Genomic DNA, 20,369 nt, shown 5'->3' on the forward strand with positions numbered 1-20,369 from the left:
GTTCCCGTCTGCAGCACGGTGGCCGTGGCCGTGGCACGCCGTGCCCGCACGGCGCAGTGAGCTCGACCTCCCGCGATGGGAGCTGGTCGCGTTGCGGTGCGCAGCACGGCGGGCGCGTTCACCTGCCGCTGCCCCCCCACCCCGCGGGTGGTTCTTCCCTCTGCCCGCGCGCGGCGCTGCGGACGAACCCACGCGAAAGGCGCGCGGGGGGCGGGAGGACAGGCGCGCGGCCGGCGCGGGGAGCGCGCACGGTTTGGCTCGGCTCGGAGCGGCGCTGGAGCGGAGCGGGCGGTGGGGGAAGATGGAAGGAGCGTCCTTCGGAGCGGGCCGGGCCGGCGGCGCCGTCGATCCTCTGGATTTCCTTAAGCAGCCGCAAACCATCCTCCGGGCGACGGCTTGGGTAAGGCGAGGCGGGCAGCGTGCGGTGGCCGGGCACAGAGTGATGCCCGTGCAGTCTGCGGTGCCCGGGTATTGTGCACGCTTATGCGGTGTGCGGTGCCCGTGAGGTGTGCAGCCAGCAGGCAATGGGCAGCGCTTTGATTGCTGGCTCCCGTGGGAAGTTCCGTGGGGACGGGCACGGTGCAGCGGGTGGATGATGTCGTAGCCCTGCAGTGGTTTTATCCCTGGTGCTTGAGCATGAGAGAGCAGGGTGCAGCACAGAAGCAGAGGACATTTTCTTCCCATCTGTACTGTCTGTGTGCATGTGTAAGAGAGAAGAAATCTTACAGCCAGCCCTGCCTGGCTCCCCCCTGTTCATCCAGATGGATGTCATATTTGCTGGTCCTTTCTCGTATGTGAGTTCTGCTGTGCAGTGGGGAACAAGAGGAGGGATCTGTGCTGCAGCCACTCGGTGAAGTCTTTGCCCATTGCTGCTCTCGTGAATAAGCAGCCGGAGAGCTGTGCTGCCAGGCTGCAGTGTCCGGCTCTCGCCTGCTACGATCTACATGCATGCATGGCCAAGGGAGCTCTGCAATGCCCAAAACCCCTGCAGGCTCTGGTTCTCAGAGCTGGGCCCAGGGGGCTCATCCTCACTTGTGCATGGGGACCATGGCTGCTGGCTCTGTGTCACCTTCAGCAGTGCCACATGCATACAGGAAGGGAAGGAGAGGTTTGAGGGAAGGGGCTGTGCCCCTCACACCTGCAGTGTGCAGGGGGACCCTGGGGTAACTGAATAGCATAACATGGGAACATGCACTTATCTTCAAGCACATGAGCAGTTCCAGCTGCAATCACATGCTCAAAGTTCAGCCACATGCTTAATTGTTTGGCTGGATTGAGCCAGTGAACTTGCCAGGGCTTTCAGAAAGCCCTTGGCTCCATTAGTGAAGGAAAGTGAAGATTATGGATATGGAGCATCCAGGTGTGGGGCAGCATTTGTGAGGATCCTGCTGGCAGGCGTTTCCTAGAAGCATCATTTCAATCTGGAGGACTTGGTTGGGACCCAGTGGAATCCTTCACATGGCAAACCATTGGCAACATGTTGGTTTGGGCACGGTCAGATAAATCAGTGGCCAACAGGTGTTGAGTTGGATTCCCTTTGAAAAGATCTGCCAGCACCCAGCCAGAGAGCTCACCCTCCTTGGACTAGGGGGCAGTAGGAACCACATATGGGAAATGAACTAAAAATCCCAGCTTAGAAGATATTTGTGTGTGTATTTGTTGGCTGTTCAGTAGAGAGGTCATTCATTTTATGGGTCTTGGTTCAGAAAACTGGGTATGTACAACTACAGAATGGATCAGTTCTAAGGGGCCCATTGGCTTTTATGAACATGACATGCACACGGTGTGCAGTGCGCAGTCAGATTCAGTAAGGCCTAGAAAGTACATCCTGAAGCCATGTGGATGTTTCCCTTGCCTCACATGTGCTGGAAGATGATGTGGACTCACTCCCTTGCAGATGCAGCACAGAGGTGTGGAGTCCCCATGCTGTGATGCTGTGACCCAGCTGTGTGCCACCGGCTGCCCTCCAGCATAAGCAGGGATGTGGTTGGTGTGAGCTGGGCATTTGGGGCTAGTTTCCATTCTGCCCGATGCATGACTGCTGTTACTTCTTGCAGCTTTTGCAAAGCAAAGTGTGCCCAGGCTCTTTTTAGCTTTACTGCTCGTGCCAGATCAAACCCACAGCCTGTTTTAAGATGGAGAGCTTGGACGGAGGCGGCAGGCGATGCACTACAAAGCAGCATCTGTCTAAGATCTCGCTGCCTTTCTGTTCCACCCTGATGCTTCCCTTTGCCAGGCTGGGATGTGCAGCACAGCCCCACAGCCACTTCAGTGCTCCCATTACTTGCTTTGCAATGCCCACCTTTTCTGGCCTGCTATGGGCTTGTTCAGAAACCCCTTGAGCTGGATGCAGGTGTTGGGGCATTTTTTTTCATGTGATTCCCCTTCCTGTTGCTTGTTGTTGCATCTTTTTAAGCACGTTTAACCTGTGTTGTGGGAGCAAACCTTGGAGGCTTAATCCTTGCTGCCATTATAGAATCACAGAATGGTTGGGTTGGAAGGGACCTTACCTACCCCAGCCTTCTCCAAGCTGAACACCCCCAGCTCTGCAGCCTGTCCTCGCAGCAGAGGTTCTCCAGACCTCTAAGTGTCCCCGTGCCCTTTGCTGGTCCTGCTCTCACAGCCCCACTTCTGTCTTGTGCTGGAGGCCCCAGACCTAGATGCAGAACTGATGGGGGCCTCAAGAGTTGCAGAGTGTAAGGGGACATTCCCCTCCCTGCCCCACTGTCATTCCTCTGCTGATGCAGCCAGGTGGGCCTTCTGGGCTGCAGCTGCACACTGCTGGATCATGTCCATCTTCTTGTCCTCCAGGACCCCCACCTAAGTCCTTCTCTGTAGGGCTACTCTAAATGTGTTCTCCTGTTTGTACACAGAGCTGGGATTGCCCCAACCCAAGTGTAGTACATCACACTGGGCCTTGTCGTATCTCATTCAGTTCTTGTGGACCTGCATTTCAAACCTGTCCAGGTCTGTCTGAATGGACTTTCCTTTGGAGGAGGGTGCTGCCTTTGTGGCCCTTTGGGATGTGCTGGTTCAAATGAGATGTGGGTGGTGGAGACCCTCTTTGGGCAGCCAGTCAACCCACTGCCCATTGATTGCTGCCTGCTGATGAGGTTTCACAACCTGTTATTGCCAAGCAGGGCCCGGCTCTGTTCTGCGGCTCCAGCTGTTGCTCTGAGGCTGCAGGTTCAACTCTGATGCTGACAAACATCTGAGTGACCCATGAGTGAATGGTGACTTTAGGTTAGAAATTCCCAAACATAAGTTTTGATGAAAGGGGATTCCTGATCCCACCTCATACCGTGACCTCTCCATACATGGCAATTCTGAATATCTGAAAGGGAAAAAAAACCTCTCCTGGCTGTAAACTGTAAAACCAAAAGCTGGAAAGAACCATTTAACAGTTCCTCATTCAACTCTTCCCCCTCTGTCTGATGCAGTTTGTCAGGAGATGTGATCATTCTTGTGGTTTCCTTTTTGGGCATTTTTTGCACAACAAAACAAATTCGATGCTCACCAAGGGCTGCCTGCAGAACCATGAGCTCCCCTCTTTGTAGTGCCATGGCTGTCCATGCTTCTAAGTAGCCATGCAGCTTTTAAGGGGAATTGTTTGCTTAATGCAGCTTTAGATTTGACTTCTAAAAGCAATTACGGTAAATACAACATTACTGAAGTAAATGTTTTTAGTAATCTGTCTGAATTTCAGTCAAAGCAACACTCAAAGCCTTTTTCCTTGACGTGTCTGCTTTCACCCCGAGAGCTGGCAGCCCAAGTACGTGTGCTTTGTGTGATTCTTCTGCCGTGCTGGATCTCTGCAAGTTTCCCACAGCTTCAAGGGCTACTTCAGCATTTCCTTACAGTGACTTTGGTGTGACTCAGAACTGCTCCACTGACCCAAGGTGTGTGCCATAGCACTGCACTGCCTGCAGCTGGCACCTGCCCTGCTCTGCCTGGAGCCTTTCAGGTTTCCTAAAGCTGAATGGGAGTGTAGTTCATCACCTGTTGGCTGAGAGCTGTTCCTGTGCGGTGCTAGCTCATTGAACCCAGCATTTTGTTTAGGTTTTCCTTACCTTTAAGAGCATAACCTTTATTAGAGGATGGGACAGCAGCAGCCAAAACTGATTGCCTAGCCATGGACATAGCAGCGAGTGGAAATCCCCATAATCTTGGGAATGCAGTAGTGAAATTATTGGGGAAGAGACTGCTTTGGCTCAGACCCGGGAGAAGCCTTCATGTGCTGGCTTTTCAATGGGTTGTGTATTAGTCCATAATATGGCAAATCATTATCTTTCAGCAAGATGTGTGTACTTTGCTGAGGGATGAGCTGGGGAAGAGCTGGGTTGGATGTGTTATGTGTAGGAGGCAGTTCTTGGAGGGTCAGTGGGCCCTTTCTGCTCTCTTTCAGGTTCATTTGGTTCCTCTGGCAGGGTGAAAGGTGCTGCTACCTGCCATGTGCTCACTGTAAAGGCTGTGTTTGTTTTCATCAGGGAAAAAATAAACAGCTCAGGAATAGAGGAGCCAAGCAGCAGCAGAAGAGCAGGGTTCTGGGGTGGTCACTGCATTGCACCCTGGGCACAGCAGCTCTCCTGCCTTCATGAGGAACCTCTGCCCCAGCTGCAAAGTCCCCCAGCATGGAGGGCTTGTGGCTCTCAGAGAGGGGGCTGCAGGGCTGGGCTGTACCTCAGGAGCCTGCAGTAATGCTCAGGGTCTATGCTGTGATCTTGGCTGCCCTGGCCTTTGTCTAGTGCTGGCTGCTTCCAGTAAGGTCACCAGATTTCAGTAAGGTCACCAGATTTCCATCTTAATTTCCTTTTTCCAGGGGCAGTAGATTAAAGGCTGAACTTAAGTTTTACATTTTTGTTAATGAGATTATACAGAAGTTTCACCACATCTGAGCATAAAAGCAGCCGAATTATCATTTTCCTGTCATCACTGATTCCAAATGCTGTCTGTTTGATGTGTGCTCAGATTGTGCCACTAGACCAGGAGCTTTGAATGGATGCTGTGTTTCAACCAACATCTTTTGCCGCATTAGAAAAAGTAATTCAGTAAAAAGCAGTCATGTGGTCATCAACATGCATCTTTCACAGGCTGATTAGCCCATTAGACATGTCCATAACCCTATTAGGGTCGGCATCACGCTATCCGGTTCTGTGCCAGAAACTGCGTCAGTTCTTTCCTTTGTGGTCACATCCCCAGTCTTCATGGGAGATCTGGCAGTGCCTAGGGTGGTTCTTGGCCTTCATGCTCCCCTGTAAATTATGCAGCTGCGTGTAGAAAACTTTGCTTTTACTGATAGATGTCAGGATGAAATGGGGAGGATGAGGACCAGATCTGGGTTGTGCCTATCACCATTGACTGAGAGCTACTGCAGAGCGAATTAGGGGTAAATCATTTTTCTCTGTGCATTACATTTCCTTGATGTTGACGTTAGCAGTTGCTTGTGTGTGTAACCAAAGCAAGGTTCTGCATTCTCCTACAACCCCACACCTTCTGGCAGTGTTTTTTCATAGGCCCCCAATTGAAGCACAGTGCATTGACAGTGGAAGCATCTCACCTTAAAATGGCTGACAGCTCACACGCTGATGCTTTCAGCTCATGCTCTCGCGTTTTTTGCTCTTTGTTTTCCTCATGATGACCGTGCTTAAATTGCCAGGGCTCCATATGCACATTTCAGGTGCCTGGGTGACAGAAGGCTGAAAGCACTATGGATAGAATACCTGCAAGTCTAGGGTCGTGCCACAGGAGGGATCTGTGAAGTGTGATGGCAGACCCAAGCCAGGGCAGCCTGGACAGACACCTGTATCCAGATGGCAAAAACCTGGGGTGAGCAAGCCCTGCAGCAGGCTGTTCCTACTCTTCTTTAGGAGAAAGCTAGGTATCATTCCGCAGTGTGCTGCCCACCAGCTGGGCACTCTCACCTGCCTGCTCCAGAGCCTCTGGGGTGCACTGCTGGAGTGACAGGTCATAGAGCGATGCTCAAAGCCCTCTGGTTTCAGCTTTGCAGGTGTTGTTTTCCAGAGTCATGGTCTGTACTCAAACCCCATCACAGGTCACTGTAGTCACACCCCTTTGTCCTGTGCTACAGAAGAGCTTGCTGCCTGGTGGTGTCCCCTCTTGCTCAGGGATACTGGGCAGCTCTGTGTTTACACAAGCAGCTCTTTGTGCATCCTCCTACCCAGAGTGGTTCACCATCCTCTTGTGGAGAGTATAACCTTGCATTTTCTCTCTCAGGTCTCTGATGAACTGGTTGAGAGCTTGAGCAAGTGAAAGCTGTGAAGGTAGTTAGGAACTGGCATTTGTTTTTCATCAACTTAAAAAAAAATAAAAATCCTATGTGTTTTACTTTTCCCTCATCTACCCCCATTTCCTCAACTTTCTTTTAACAAACACATAGCAAAACACCAAATCTGTTCTCATTAAAATGAGAATTACCAGCACCAATTGTTGGTTTGTTTTGCTTTTTTTAAGAAAATTAATATCAATCATGAGGAGAGGGGGAGAAAAAAACATGGAAAGACTTGTTCTCATTGAAAGCATGTTTTGACAGGCATCCTTCAGTCAGCACTGATGTTTTGAGTACCTCCATCCAACATGTGCGCTCACTGTTTGTTGCTGGGCTGGGCTGTTCATCCTGTGGGTGTCTCAGCTCTCAGCCCCACGCTCCTGCAAGGCCCCCATCCAGCCCCTTCCTGTAGGATCCCTTGGCTGCAAGATGGATGCAATTCTCTGCACTGAGTGGAGCAAAACTCACTGGAATTTAAAGCTAAGCAGTGAGACATCTGCAGGTACCATCTTTGGTGACATTTGCATTGGTCCCAGGTGTGCTGCATGCATTTCAGGCACCTTTGGCTTTTGTGCTCCTCCATGATTGCTCTCTGGGCATCCTCCTTGAACATACCTGTGTATCCAATCCTGCATTCCAGCCATGAATCCTGTTGGTGTGCTCTGCTCAGCACAGGTTTTGCCTTCCCCCAGGAACAGCACCAACACCGTGAGCAACCCTGGCACTGCATCACCCAGCCAGGCAGCGAGCACAGGAGGCTTCTAAAAGCACCAAGGAGTAAGGCAGGCTTCTAATCCTGGGAGGATTTAGTAAAACTCTTATCTGAGAAGCTAAGTGCAAGTTCACTGGCCTGCCAGAGAAATAATCCAGTGGAATCAGAGGTTCTCAATTATTCATGTTTTCCAGAATCACATTATTTATCCCAGGGCCTGTTTTTATAAATGCTGCTGCTATTTCTGATAGTAAATAACAATTTTGCATTATTTATGAACAGATTTTTACAACTGCTGATATTACAGCTGCTGCCAAAGCTCTGGGAAAATTATTATTGCTGTTTGTTGTTTGTTGCTTCCTTCATACAATGCAACCCTCTTGTTCTTTAGGTGACGATGTAGCCATCATGGTGAGAGAACGAGAAGCTGAGTGCAAATGCAGGCGGTGACTCACATTATCAGGGAGCTTGTGGTGGTGCTTGGAGCTGAGAGGATTGGGGAAAGAACCCCAGGTCTTGGTTAAGATGAGGGGATGCTTGGAAGGAAAGCAGGATGTCTGGGTAGCACAGGGATGCCAGCTCAATTGGCAGGCAGGTCTTAGAGCATCTCCATCTCCCAACATGGCCCAGCAGTGAGGTAACTTGAATTGCAAGTGCAAGAGGAGTGAGCTCCTGGCTGACAGTTCAGAGGTGAACTCTCCCTGCTTGTCCTTGTTGGTGGGTTTGTGGAATGGGGAGTGAACATGGGGTAGCTCTGCTAGCTGCTTGCATACCTAAGGCAGGATGTTCTCCAGAGGCCGTACTGCATCTGCTCAACATTTATTTCAGATGACACTCCACAGAGAAAGAAAATACCCTGCAACAATCTGTCATATGTTTGCACTCTCATAGATTTGCTTCTTTGTTGTTCCTTCCAATATGGAGGGGAGTTAGTGGAGAGGATCTAAGACAGGCTTGCTGATGAGACTATTGCATTTGCAAGTAGCTTCAGCTGGAACTGCCTCTGTCCCAGCTTCACCCCAGCTGGGAGGAGTGTGAGGAGAGGGAAGAGGGCTGTCCATGCAGGGCAGCCAAGCAAGAGACATGTGGCCAGTGCTTGTGCTGTCACAGCATTATTCTGCAGTGTGCTGGAAGCTTTCTGAATGGTTTGTTGGTGGTTCTGCTGCCTCTATGCACTGGGGAGCAAGGTAAAGTGTTAGCAGGCACAGTGACTGCAAGGGCCGTGGGCTCCAGGTAGCAGGTATCTGTGAGCTGCATCTGTCTGTCGCTTGTCTCTGTCTTGTGCTCTTAGTACAGGGCTGTGACTGCAGAGGAAGCAATGAGGAGCTGTGTGTGGTCTCTGCCTGCATATGTGGCCTCTGGCTGCATCCTGGGAGCCAACAGGGCAAGGAGGCATGCAGGGATCCTGTGGTGCTGGCAGCAAGTGACAAGATCAGAGATGCACAGTGTGGTGCAAGGGTGTTCATGGGTCTTGCTGCTCTGAGCCCAGCAATGGAAACAGCAGCACAGTGCTTCCCAGGCTGCAACAGAGTGAATGCAGCTGATTCTGTGGCTTTTGCTTGTTACCTTTGGTTTTGGAGGGACGAGGGACTTACCTAGGCATGCAGCACTGTGAAAGGCATTCATGGATGCAGCCACATGCTATGGCCCAGCTCCTTTCCTGCAGCCAGGATGTGAGGCAAAGCCCTGGGGAGCTGGAATTGAAGCTACTGTGGGGCAGCTGCTTTTCTCCATTGCTGTGTGCTGGGACCTGGGGCCCTGCTGTTGGCTCTGCTGTGGGTCCCAACAGTCAGCAACAGGGGTGGCCACCAGCAAGCCCCTTCTCTACTATCCCTTGCAGGGCTGGAACTGGGTCACTGCACAACAGATGCAGGCACTACCATCCTTCAGCCTCTTCTCTGTGTCCAAATTGCCCTATTGTTTGTGTGGCAGCACAATCATAACCTCTTTCTCCTTCCCAAGACACCCAGGTGAGCTGCTCTTCATGTCCCCAAGCACCCCATCCACCCTCCAGTGTGCATTCAGGAGCTCCATTATCTGTAACTTCATTTCTCTCTGCTTTGCAGTTACACAGGGGAGTTTTTTGAGTGCAGCCTGATGGTGCAGAGCAGCGCAAGCAAAAAGACTGTGCAGAGACCTGACCAATCTGTTTAGTTTTCCCTTCTCCCTCCCCATCTCTTAAAACACACTGCAAGCCAAGCCACTGAAAACAAACAGGCTCACATGACAGGAGCCCTAGATGCCATCCGCCAGCCCATTGCATAGGGCCACCAGCCAGTTGAGTGTGGGAATCTAACAAATGTCATGTTGCCATGAAGCCTCACAAGACTGAATCCAATTATGTTGCTGTTGGAAAACAGAGTTTAATGTAAGCAGCTGCAAGTTGTGTTTTCTTCTTCTTTCTGCAGATCTTTTCCATAGTGGTGTTTGGCTCCATTGTGAATGAGTGCTATGTGAACAAGGATGGCACAGAATCCGAGCTACACTGCATCTTCAACAAGAATGAGAGTGCCTGCAGCTATGGCATCGCCATTGGCATTATTGCCTTCTTTGGATGCATCTTCTTCCTTGTTGTGGACCTCCAGTTCCAGCAGATCAGTAGCGTGAAGGACCGCAAACGAGCTGTCCTGCTGGACCTGGGCTTTTCAGGTATGACTTCAGCTTTGCTATGCTTGTTATGGACACTGCTTGTTCCATGGGATGCACAGGGTCATTGTTGTGTCTGCAGCTCCATGCTTTAGTCCTCTCTCCTCTCAGGGCATGGCACAAATCATGTCTTAGGGAAAGGATGGGTTATCATGTCCGACAATGAACCCAGAGGCAGCAGTGGGGAAGCTGGTTTGTGGTAGTTTAGGGTCAGTGGGGTGTCCTGCTCACCTGTGTTGCTTCTGAAGCTGGGATCAGTGAGGTGACTCAGGGAAGCAAGGCTTGGTGGCCACGTCTCAGAGACCATACAGGACATTTTACTCTGCCACAACTTCTGTTTCTGCCTCTTAACAAACGTCACATCAGCAGTTACATCTATATCTGCTTTCACTTAGTGCACATTTCTACACAAAGCAGAAGTATGCTTCTACAGCAGGAGCTGAGACACCATTGCCATACCTCACTGCTTTCAGGGCTGGGGTTTGCAAGTAGCTATGGATCTCCCAATGACTTGCATGGATTGTCTGCTGTCCCAAGCCCTTGGCTCAGCCACATGAACAGGAGCTAATGGGCTGTGCAGTGCTGGGAGACACTGTCCTCTGCTTGGCTGCTCTGGGAGTTTTCTGGCTGAGTTTGCAGCTGATGTTCTCAATTTCTAGGCTCTTGTGTTAGCAAAGTCTGAAGGTGATTTATCCAGCACGGACACAGCTGATGATTCTCTGGTCCCAAATGAAAACATCCGTCATCATCTGCCTATGCTTGCTTGTAGTTAAGGATGTCCTCTTGCTGGAAAGCTCATTTCCATGGTGCTAGAGCTCTAGTGTGCTAGAGCCCTTGTGAGCTGATATTTGTAGCCCCTTCTGTGGGGCTTGGTGCCTGCAGCTCTTCATTTCAAATGGAAGAAGAGCATCCACATCCATCTTCTGCCTGGGTGTGTGTCTCAGTGTAAGAGTGTGATCTTCCCCTGCCTTTCACCTTGTAACAGCTGCACTCTCCCTTGCCAGGCGTGCATGAAATGGGGCCATCTCTGCCTTGTCCTCTGTTGTCCTTGTCACACATAGTGTGCACAGTCATGGGGCTCTGCAGCAAGCTGCAGAAGAAGGGCTTCTGCCCTGCAGAGCTTCTGTCCCACAGACATTGCTCTGCTCATGGGGATAGGCTTCAGTATTGCACCAGGGCTCTGTCCTGGTAAATCCTCCCTATCCACAAATTCCAAATACAACTGACCTGCCAGCACTGACTTTATTACTGGGACCAGGGGATGAATGTGCTACTCTTGAGTGTCACGTGTCACCTGCATGGGTCCTTCCTCCTCTCTTGGTTCTTCCCCTCTGTGTGTTTCTTGGTAGAGAACGGGCAGACCACTTCCATGTTGCAAAGCAAACCGCTTACAGGCCAGTTGTGCTACTGGGAGGGATGCGAGAGTGGCAACATGCTTCTTACTCTGCTGGTTGCCAGTGTCTGCCCTGTGTCTGCTTTTCCCCTACTGCTTGTTCTGGCTTGAATCAAGAGTCTCGACGTGGGATGTGGGTATAAAAGGGACCTTTCAGCTCCAGGACCCTGTTTTTGCATCATGTGTTCTTCTTCATAATCAAGCTCCTTCCTGGAGCTCTCATTTGCTGATTGAGAGCCTCACTGCATGTCTCTCAGATGGACTCTCCGTTCCCTTCTGCATGCCTGCAGTTCGTACCTCAGCCTGGATTCATCTCTCTTGATCACAGGTGGCCAGAGCTGTGCTTGTGGAGCTGTTACTAGTGTTCCTACAAAGGCACTCAGACCCCGCTACTCCTTTACATCAGTTCTAGAAACCATGAGTGACTGGTCTGTGTCAGTCAGGAGGATCTGCACTCCCAAATCACGCCGTGATTCGGGCAGTGGCATCGGCTGTTGGTACACACAGTACTTGGTGTGCAAAACACCCTTCTGCTGCAGGTTTTCACATTTCAGTGGGAGATCTTAGGATGGGTTTGTGCCTGCTGTATCTTATTCCATTCCTGTTTCTATGCCTTCAGTTTTCTAAAGTTAGAGCTGCCCCAGACCTCCTGTACTGCTGTAGCCTGTACACACACTCACACAAAAACTCCAGGCAGTTGGTTGCTTCCAGAAGCTGATCTTGCAGCACAGATCAAATGCAGGGTTTTGCTGGCATGTGACCCCAAGCAGCCTGGTGCGTGCAGCCTGTGGGCTCTGTGTACTCAGAGCCAACCTGTACATATGTGGCAGACTGTGCAAACTGTGAGTAATTTACGTTGACTGCCTCTGTGTTAATCTCTAGGGACTTTATCTGTGGGACTTCTATGCTGCACCCTTTCTCTTTTCCTCTTTGGCTCTTGATTTCTTTCCACTTGTGACTGTTTCATCCTTTCTCTCTGCATGTGATCTCTGCATTACTGTGTGCTTTAATATTAAAGCTGAAAATGCATTTGGGAAATAAGAGGGTGAGGAGCATCAAGCAGTGAGTGGGTGGGATGAGAGAGAAGAAGGTCACTCCTGTCCCTTTGCCTGGATTCCCCCAGCGCCTGGTGCTGGCTGCACTGACGCAGAAGTGGCAGCTGCTGCCTATGTAGGGTGGGGTAGGAGCTGGTCAAATTGCTAACCCACAGTTTCCTCTCACTTGAAAGAGGGAGGACTTGTACACCAGGTCAGTGGTGGGCCAGAGGGCTCGTACCATCCACTTGCTGCTCCTACCCCAGCTGGACAAGGAGCATTAGCTGCCTGCAGTACAGTCCCCAAAGTGGGGCTGCCCCATGGGGCACTGGGGGCTCTGCCTCTTGCAACCCCAGAGTCCACAGGTAGGTGATGCTGGATGCAAGCAGGACAGCCACATTGCTATGTCAGTGGCACTTGCAACTTTATCCTCCATCTGCTTTTACAGCTGCTCCTGTAGATGTGCATTGCTCAGATCTAGGCTGTAATTACGACTGTAATATGTATTTCCTGGTGTTTGCACTCTGTTGTCTGCAAATCCTAAAACTATAATTATCTGCTGGCTCTTACAGCTATTCCTGGTGTTTTCCTTCTCCCTGGTATGCTTGAGGGTGCAGAGCTGCTCCGGTGCATGTTTCCATCAAGAATCAGGAGTGGTGCTTGTGGCCACAGCAACCTGATGTCAGCTCAGCCTTCCCTTCTCAGGGTCTTAAAATCGATGGATATCAACCCACACTTCCCAAATACAAATTTCCACTTGATCCTGGAAGTATACCAAAGCTATAGGACACGACAGGGAAACCATGAGACAGTGCCCAGTGTTGGCACCGGGGCAGCCTGAACCCTGGCATGTGCAGATGAGAGGAGACAGCAGTGATCCCAGGCGTGATTCACAGTGTTGGGTACAGTCTCATCACACAGGAGTGCTAACAGAGGGTGAACATGATCACAAATGAAAACGGGTGCTGGTACAGAACAAAAATAGTTCCTCCTATTGCTCACTGGGAAGCCTGATCTCACACACAGGCATGTGTCAGCTTTCCAAATGGCATAAACACTGCCTGGTACTTTTGGAGGTGCTCTTAATACCTGACTCTGTCCACTGGTAGCAATACTGTATTCTCTCTTTCCAAGGGCCTGTAGAGAATCAGTTTTCTTCTTGGGAACTCAACAGAGCTGTCCAGATGTCAGGAGAGCAGAGGCTTGTGTGCGTCATAGAACCTCAGTGAGGTGCATGTGGGCAGCAGCAGGAGCAATACCATCCAGGCATTTCCTACTGTAGGTCTCAGAACTTAGCAGTCAGCACTGGGCAGATCAAGCAGCTCCAGTATCTGTGTTCCAGAGGAAGTTGTTAGCTGCAGTTCCCAGCACAGCCGGTGCACGGTCAGAGATGTGGATGATGTCATTTTAAGTCCTGAAAACCCTTGGAAGGTACCACTGACAGATGGGGCTTAGAGCACTAGGTGGAGGGGAGTCTCTGTGTCATGGCCATGGCACAGCATCAGCTTTGTGACACTGAGGTTTTTGCAAGCAATTCCACCCCTTGTAAACCAGCGATGAAGCCTAATCCTGCTGGAGGACCCTGCTGTCCCTTAGTTCCAGCCCTGGATGGCCCCACAGGATGCACCTGAGCATCCATAACAATGATGCGGATTAACCTGCTATGGATTGCTCTCCCATTTCATATCTGATTTTTCTTCTTCCCAACACTTCTGTGTCCAGAAATGTGTAGATTTGAAGTAAGAAACTTCTTGAATTTTGCTCTGTGGGCATGGGAGGTCTTGTTTACCACTGAGGAGAAGTGGATCATCCCGAGAATGAAAATGTGTATGCAGAGGTGGCTTTGATAGCAGGCAGTAGCCATCTTATGCAAAAAAAAAAAAAGGCTGTTTTGTTAGTCTGGGATTTCGAAGAGGAAAGTTATGTGTGATCCTGGCTGGAGGGTGTGTTGCTGTGAGAGCAGATCAAGAGCCTGGCTTGGCTGGGTTGGCCAAAGTGTCCTCTCCAGGTCCAGTTATATAAGAAAAGAAAACAAGGAGTGTATTGTCCTAAAGTGCAGCTAGGCACAAATTTTGAATTAAAGGCAAGATGTATGCTAAGCCTTATAAATCTTGCACGGTGTTTGGATACAAGCATGCATTTTTTATCGTGCTTAAGAGCTGATAAGATACAGAGGGAAAAAGGAAGCTTCTTTCCTCTCCCTGCAGCCAGACTGTGCTATGCCCATGGGGCCAGCAGCATGGCTGCTCACTCTGATGTGCTGAAAATCCCTGGGAAGAGGCTCGTTGCTCAGCATCCTGCTGCTGGGCCTGGATCTCTGTGTGCTCTTTGGCAAATGCAGGGAGCTTTGTGCAGGGGATGCTCAGAAAGCTGGAGGCCCTTAAAACAGCATCATGGAAGGCTCCAGGTTATGCAGCTTCTTTTCACAGCAGTGTAAAGTGTTACTGCTTGTTACAGTGTGTGCTTGTGGCTAGTTTTGTGACTGTTCTGAGCTCCCTGACATCAGGCGCTGCTGTTGGTTGGTGATTGAATTAGAAGAGCTGCAGCCCTATTTTGCTCAGCCAATCTTGGTTCCAGTAGGAAATAATCACCGAAGCATTTTTGCTCGATCCCTGGGGTGCAGTTAGGCTGGGAGCAGGCACACAGCTCTCTCCACCTGCTGAGCAGCTGTGCAGTGCCCAGCCCTAAGGTTCTGAAAGCCACAGGTGTCCAGGAAGCAAAAGGTGAGCACAGCAGGGTGCTGGGGAGTGGGTTGGCAGCACCTTGGTGCAGGCTGCAGTCCTAGTGAGTGCAAGAAGGACATGTGTAGAGGTTGTGCTATCTCTGCAAGGCTTAAGATCAAGGGAAGGTTGAGGTGAGCTAAACTGAAGGTAGGCAACAGGTAGGATGATGCTACAGGTTCCCTCCAGTTCAGTTTTTTCAGTGACTGTAAATTCACCTCTTTCAAAATAGCTTTGTTTGGGTCATGCCACAGGACAAGGCACCCAGGACCACTATTGCTGTTTGAATATCTTGGTGGCAGTGTTTGACATCAGCACCCAGATCTCTGGGTTTCTTGCAGCAGAGGAGATAATGGCAGTATCAGCACTGACTATCTCTGTTCTCCTCCAGGTTTCTTGTCCTTCCTGTGGTTTGTAGCCTTCTGCTTCCTAGCAAACCAGTGGCAGCGGACAACGATGAGCAAAGGGGCTTCACAAGGAGCAGATGCTGCCCGGGCAGCGATCGCCTTCTCCTTCTTCTCCATCGTTGTCTGGGTGAGTTCAATTTCTGGACTTTTCAGGTGCCCTGCACCTACTCCTGAGACCTACAACTCTTTATGTAGGTGTACAGCACTACACCCAGGGCATTATGGTACAAGTGCTGCCTGCCACTGTCACGGTGAGGGACCAAGCACCACCTGGGGCAGATACCTATCCCCAGGCCTGGGCCTTGTGGATATCCATGGGACACAGATTTAATGTTTACAGAAAAAGACTACCTAACTTAGAGCTAGACTGGGGAGAGAAGAAATGAAACCTACTATGGGCTCAGCACTGAGCTGAAGGAGGAATCTGGGGCCCAGTTTGGGGAAGTGAATCCTGGTGAGTGGTGAAGGGCTGTACTGAAGAAACCTGCAGTCCATCCTTCTCCCTCTGCAGGGAGCTGAACTGTGGTTTCTTACCCAGGAAGCCCCAGCTCCAGTCTCCTCTTCCTGGGAACTTCCAAACTTCTCCTTCTCCTGCAGCTGGCAAGTTGCATTTCCATCAAAAACATATTACTGCCCACGTGCTGCCCTCATTTCAGAGCCCAGGGAGCAGTTTGGTTTGAAGCAAATGAGTCCCCAGGAGAAGTACACCATGATGAGCCTGTCCCATAGGGTTGTGGGGGATTTTGGCAGCCCTAGGGGAAGCCAGGTTGACTGCTCTGCTGCTTTCCCTGGGAGAAGTGCAAAATGCTGCAGCATAAGGTCAATTGCTGACAGTTGCTAGACCCAACCTGTGCCCAGCAGTGCCTGCAGCTCTTGGGCTTAGCACTGCCCTGGTGCCAGGGCCAGGGAAATAATGTTGGGTCAGGGGAATTGCCAAAGGGTCATGAGTGTAGAGCAGGAAGCACCCATTACCCTTGGGGATTACAGGGGGTGCCAGTCTTGGTGACTGTGGGCGTGTTTCTTTTATCCCGAGTCTGTCATCTAAAAATTAATTGAATTGTTAATGAAACCTCCTGAAATAAAGGTAAGTGCAAGACTCTCACAGCTCTGTTGCTTCCATTTCTCACAATTTGTGACCTGAATACTTGCAACCTGGAAAAGGGTGAAGGAGTCTCTGCAGGACTGACCTATTTCACTGGCCTGGGACAGCTTCCACTCCTTACAGTAGTGGGTTTCATGGTGCCAGTTCCTTGATGACAGCAAGAACCAGATGTGAACACAGTGTGGGCTTTGGTTTTACATGGGGGGGAGCTCATAGGTCTCCATGGAAGGTTTTGCTTTGCAGCATGAATATGAGCAGTGTAAGGAGGCTGAAGGAGCAAGCACCTCTGTGAGGCCTCTTCTGTGATTTGGGAGGCATGGAGGATGGGAAAGGGTGGCAGAGGGACAGAAGGAAGCACAGAGTGCTGATGCAAGGCAGTGCAGTGTGGCACAGCGGTGCACGGTGGTGCAGAACCATCATGCCCTGCACACCTGGCTTCTCCTGGGCCAGTGGTTTCTATGGCTGTGGAGGAGCAGGAGGCAGCAGTCACCCACCATGCTTGGCACTCCCCCCAAATCTCTTCATCCCTTGCAGGTCGCACTGGCTCTGAAGGCACTGCAGCGGTACCGCCTGGGCACCGACATGTCACTCTTTGCCACCGACCAGTTTGCCACTGACCCCAACGCCGTGTACCCCGGGTACCCCACTGGCAGTGGCATCGAGAGCAAAGAGACCTACCAGAGTCCCCCGTTCACTGAGACCTCGGACGCCAACCCGAAAGGTTACCAAGTGCCAGCATACTGAGGGAGGAGGGCGTGCGGCTGTGTACAAATAGACCGAGTCCTATGGTGCAGTACAGTTAACCGGTTGATTGCAAATGTATTCAGTACCATTTCCTTAATGTGGCAAGTCAGTGCTGGGTTCCTTACTATTAGCTAGTTGTGCAGTGAATTCTGTACAGTGGTATTGGTTCTTGTCTTACCTGTCCAAGGGTTTTATAAAAGCAGTGTTCCCTCTAAGTCGGAAGAAAGAAGGTCGCTACTCCGTGTGGCAGAAGATAAGTCAGTACCTTCTCTGAGGCTTGTTTTAGCACCACTGGTCACTAGGTGCCACAGAGTGCCTGGGGAAGCCAAAAATACCTTTTCCTGCTAGAAAACGAGGTAGCTGATGAGTTGTTCATCTCGTTCTTCCAGAGCTAACACAGATGTGGCCTCATTGCAGTGAGGGGGGCTGCAGCTGGGGTGGTTGGCCCTGGGCTAGTCCCACTGCTGGCAGAGCTTTCATGTACAGCACACAGAGCAGAGGCCATGGAAAGTGCCAAATTTACAAAGAAATAAGTGGTGTCTGTGTTACTTTCATTTGTATATATTTATTGTACAAAAATCCATGGCCAAACGGGTGTTTCAAACATAGTTCAGGTTGCAGGGAGGGTATGGGGGCATAGAAATTTGGGGTTTATGTTGAATATCCAGATAGCTTCTGTGCTTCCACACAGTTCTGGTTGAGGATACAGAAAGCTGTGTTTGAAACTTGCTTTGGGAAAGAATTTAGCAATAGTTGTCTGCTCATTAGAAATAGGCTTTTATCAGTGGAAAATATGGTGTGTTTCGGTTCCACTTCATGGTGGAGTTGTTGAAGTCTGCAAATTTACAGATAGTTCTGATTGGCAACACTGAACTCTTGCTCACCTTCAGACCCAGAGCTGCCAACACAAAAGGTGTGGGTGCCTCAGTGACTCAAATTCTAAATCAATTAGGAAGCAGAATGTAGCTCGTGTTTTTCTACTGGGAGCAGCCACCATCTGTCGTAATGGCAGCAAAATCCTCAGGTGTAAATGTGTGTGTTGCACTGCAGTCCCTGGCGATGCAGAATTCAAAGCAAGCACTGAAAGGACTCGATGGGCTTTGAAGTCTGTTGTGGGGGTGCATGTGGCACATGTTTGTCCATAGCGGGAGAATAGAGTGGATGATAAACACCTGAGGAGGAGGCCAAGTTTGGTTTCCAACAGCAGAATTACAGCCTTGTTAATACCAAGTCAGTCTGAAAAGTGCAGCAGATGCTCCTCAGCAGCTGATGTGCTGGGTGTGCAGTGGCTGTGAGCAGAGCTGGGTGCTGCTGAGGACAGAGCATGGTGGCTGAGCAGTGGGCCTGTCTGTGGCTGAGTCCCCCCAGCTCACCTGGCTGCAGGGATCCTTTGCTGCGCTGTTGTTGCTGGCAGAGCTGTGTGTTGCCTTCTGACCTCGCAAGCAATAGATAAAGGACTGCTCCAGCTGTTCTTGTAGCAAAAAAAATCCAGCAGTTTTTCGTCATCGTCATTAGCACAGCTCATTTCTGCTGCTAAATTGCAAATAAATGCATTAATTAATAAGCAGCAAACCTCATCACAGGCAGTCATTATCAGTGACAAAATGCATAACTTGAATATTCCACTATTTAGGTCAGATTAAAACTTGCATTCACAATGAGCGCTGGCTTTCCTGGATCCAGATCTGCCTGGCAGCACCCAATGCCGATGGAGCTGTGCAGGCATTTCCCAGCTCAGGCACTTCTGCAGAGCTCAGTCCTTTGTGTGTGGTGACACAGGGACCTGGCATCCCTTACAGCTTTCCTTACAGTGACAGCTCCACAGCTTCCCCCCGGTACCTTTGCCATCCACTCTGAAGTGAACTTGGTATTAGGAAGAGCTCAGCCCTGCTGCCAGCATAGCTGCTCCCTGCAGCAGCAGGAGGATGCTGCACTGCTGATGGAAGAAGCTCCTGGAGCTGATGCAAGAAGCAAGAAAGGTGCCCTGGGGGTATCTGCTATCAGCTTGTGCTGGTTGAGGTAGGTGAGCAATGAGCAATTTGTGCATTGAGTGGGGACACCCAAACCCCAGTAGAGTATAAGCCTAAGTTAATTCTCTAACCCTTGTGATTTTTCTAGAGCCAGTCTTGCTGAAAATAAAAGGGCAAAAGATTTTAATACAGGGTACAGTAGAACTGTAGCAATATTTTCCTTAGAGGGAACACTGAAATTTTAGCAGCACAAACAGTACTTGTGTTAATATTTTAGCAAAATTATAATCAATTTAAATGTTTAAATTGATTGTATGTGAGATAATGTTTGTTCGGTACATTGTATTTTTTCTAACTATATAACTGTTCCAGAGTTTCCTTGTAACCGTAAAGAACTAAAGTTCTGTCTGACTGCGAGAAGTGTCCTGATCAGTGGTGTAAACATGCTGAATATTACAACATCTGAATGTACGCACCCCAGGCCTACATTGCATTTCTTTTCTTTCCATCCCCTCCCACCCTGTGGCTGTGGGACATGGACTCACCCCCACGCACCCCCACACCGTCACTGACCTAAGAGCAGCCACTATGGCACAGGGACAGCAGCACAACTGTGACTTCATCCCCAGGCTGGGCACCGTCGTTCTTCTTCTCAAGGTCAGCTTCTTATTACAGTCATTGCTGCCCAGAATGCGTTATTATGTTTAAACTCTGCTCGGTTCTGTGCGTGTGTGAGGACCTGGATGTGCTGTACTCAGCAGGAGAGGAGGAGGAAGGGGCTTTGGTGCCCGGGTTTCCTGGCAGGGGTGAGGCAGAGCAGGTGCTGCCCCGTGGCTGTGGTCTGGATATGCCTCCCCCTGCTCCAGGAGCTGCTGGGGCAGGCAGGAGCCAGCGAGCATCCCTCAGTTGGTGCAGTTTTTGCAGGCAGCAGCGATGAGGTCACCACAGTCACTCCTCAGTCTGCATCAGGGTGGGATAAAATGTAATTAAGGTGGCGCTGCGGCACCTGAGATACTCATGCCTTGGGAACAGCAGTTAGCCACCTTGGAAGGAAAACATTTCCTGGTTTGTTGGCGACTGTTGCTCAGCTCTTGTGTAATTTCCCCATCCCCCAGGCTGGTAGCACAAGGCCCTGCTGAATTAAAACCTTAATTAAAGGAAGCGTGAGACATGGCCCTCTCCCTGGCTGTGATGACTCATGCCTACCCCTCACACGGGGTCCTGTTTCCAAGCACTTTGTGAGGCTCTGCAGTGCTTCCTCTGTGCTCTGTGTTACCAGTGCTGTCTGTTAACTGTTGTAGCACCTTTGTGATGGGTCAGTCAGACTGTGTGTGCAGGTATGGGCTGTAACAGCA

At 50.4% G+C, this 20,369-nt stretch overlaps 1 protein-coding gene across 1 annotated transcript; it reads left to right on the forward strand.

The window, feature by feature from the left end:
* The first annotated feature begins 206 nt into the window (after positions 1 to 206).
* Positions 207 to 19,489, forward strand: SYNGR3 (synaptogyrin 3). Its single transcript, XM_072348797.1, has 4 exons — positions 207 to 400; positions 9,407 to 9,647; positions 15,183 to 15,325; positions 16,835 to 19,489. Exons 1-4 carry the CDS (start codon positions 302 to 304, stop codon positions 17,042 to 17,044), a joined length of 693 nt encoding a protein of 230 aa, XP_072204898.1. The 5' UTR covers positions 207 to 301; the 3' UTR covers positions 17,045 to 19,489.
* The last annotated feature ends 880 nt before the right edge of the window (positions 19,490 to 20,369 follow it).

Source organism: Excalfactoria chinensis, chromosome 14 (assembly GCF_039878825.1).
Source record: "Excalfactoria chinensis isolate bCotChi1 chromosome 14, bCotChi1.hap2, whole genome shotgun sequence".
Lineage (NCBI taxonomy): Eukaryota > Metazoa > Chordata > Aves > Galliformes > Phasianidae > Excalfactoria > Excalfactoria chinensis.

Excerpts from the sequence above, each read along its gene's own strand:
- SYNGR3 (XM_072348797.1), top strand. The coding sequence starts at position 302 with ATGGAAGGAGCGTCCTTCGGAGCGGGCCGGGCCGGCGGCGCCGTCGAT. Across the intron at positions 9,648-15,182 it reads GCTGGACCTGGGCTTTTCAG|GTTTCTTGTCCTTCCTGTGG; the intron begins GTATGACTTCAG and ends GTTCTCCTCCAG. Across the intron at positions 15,326-16,834 it reads TCTTCTCCATCGTTGTCTGG|GTCGCACTGGCTCTGAAGGC; the intron begins GTGAGTTCAATT and ends CATCCCTTGCAG.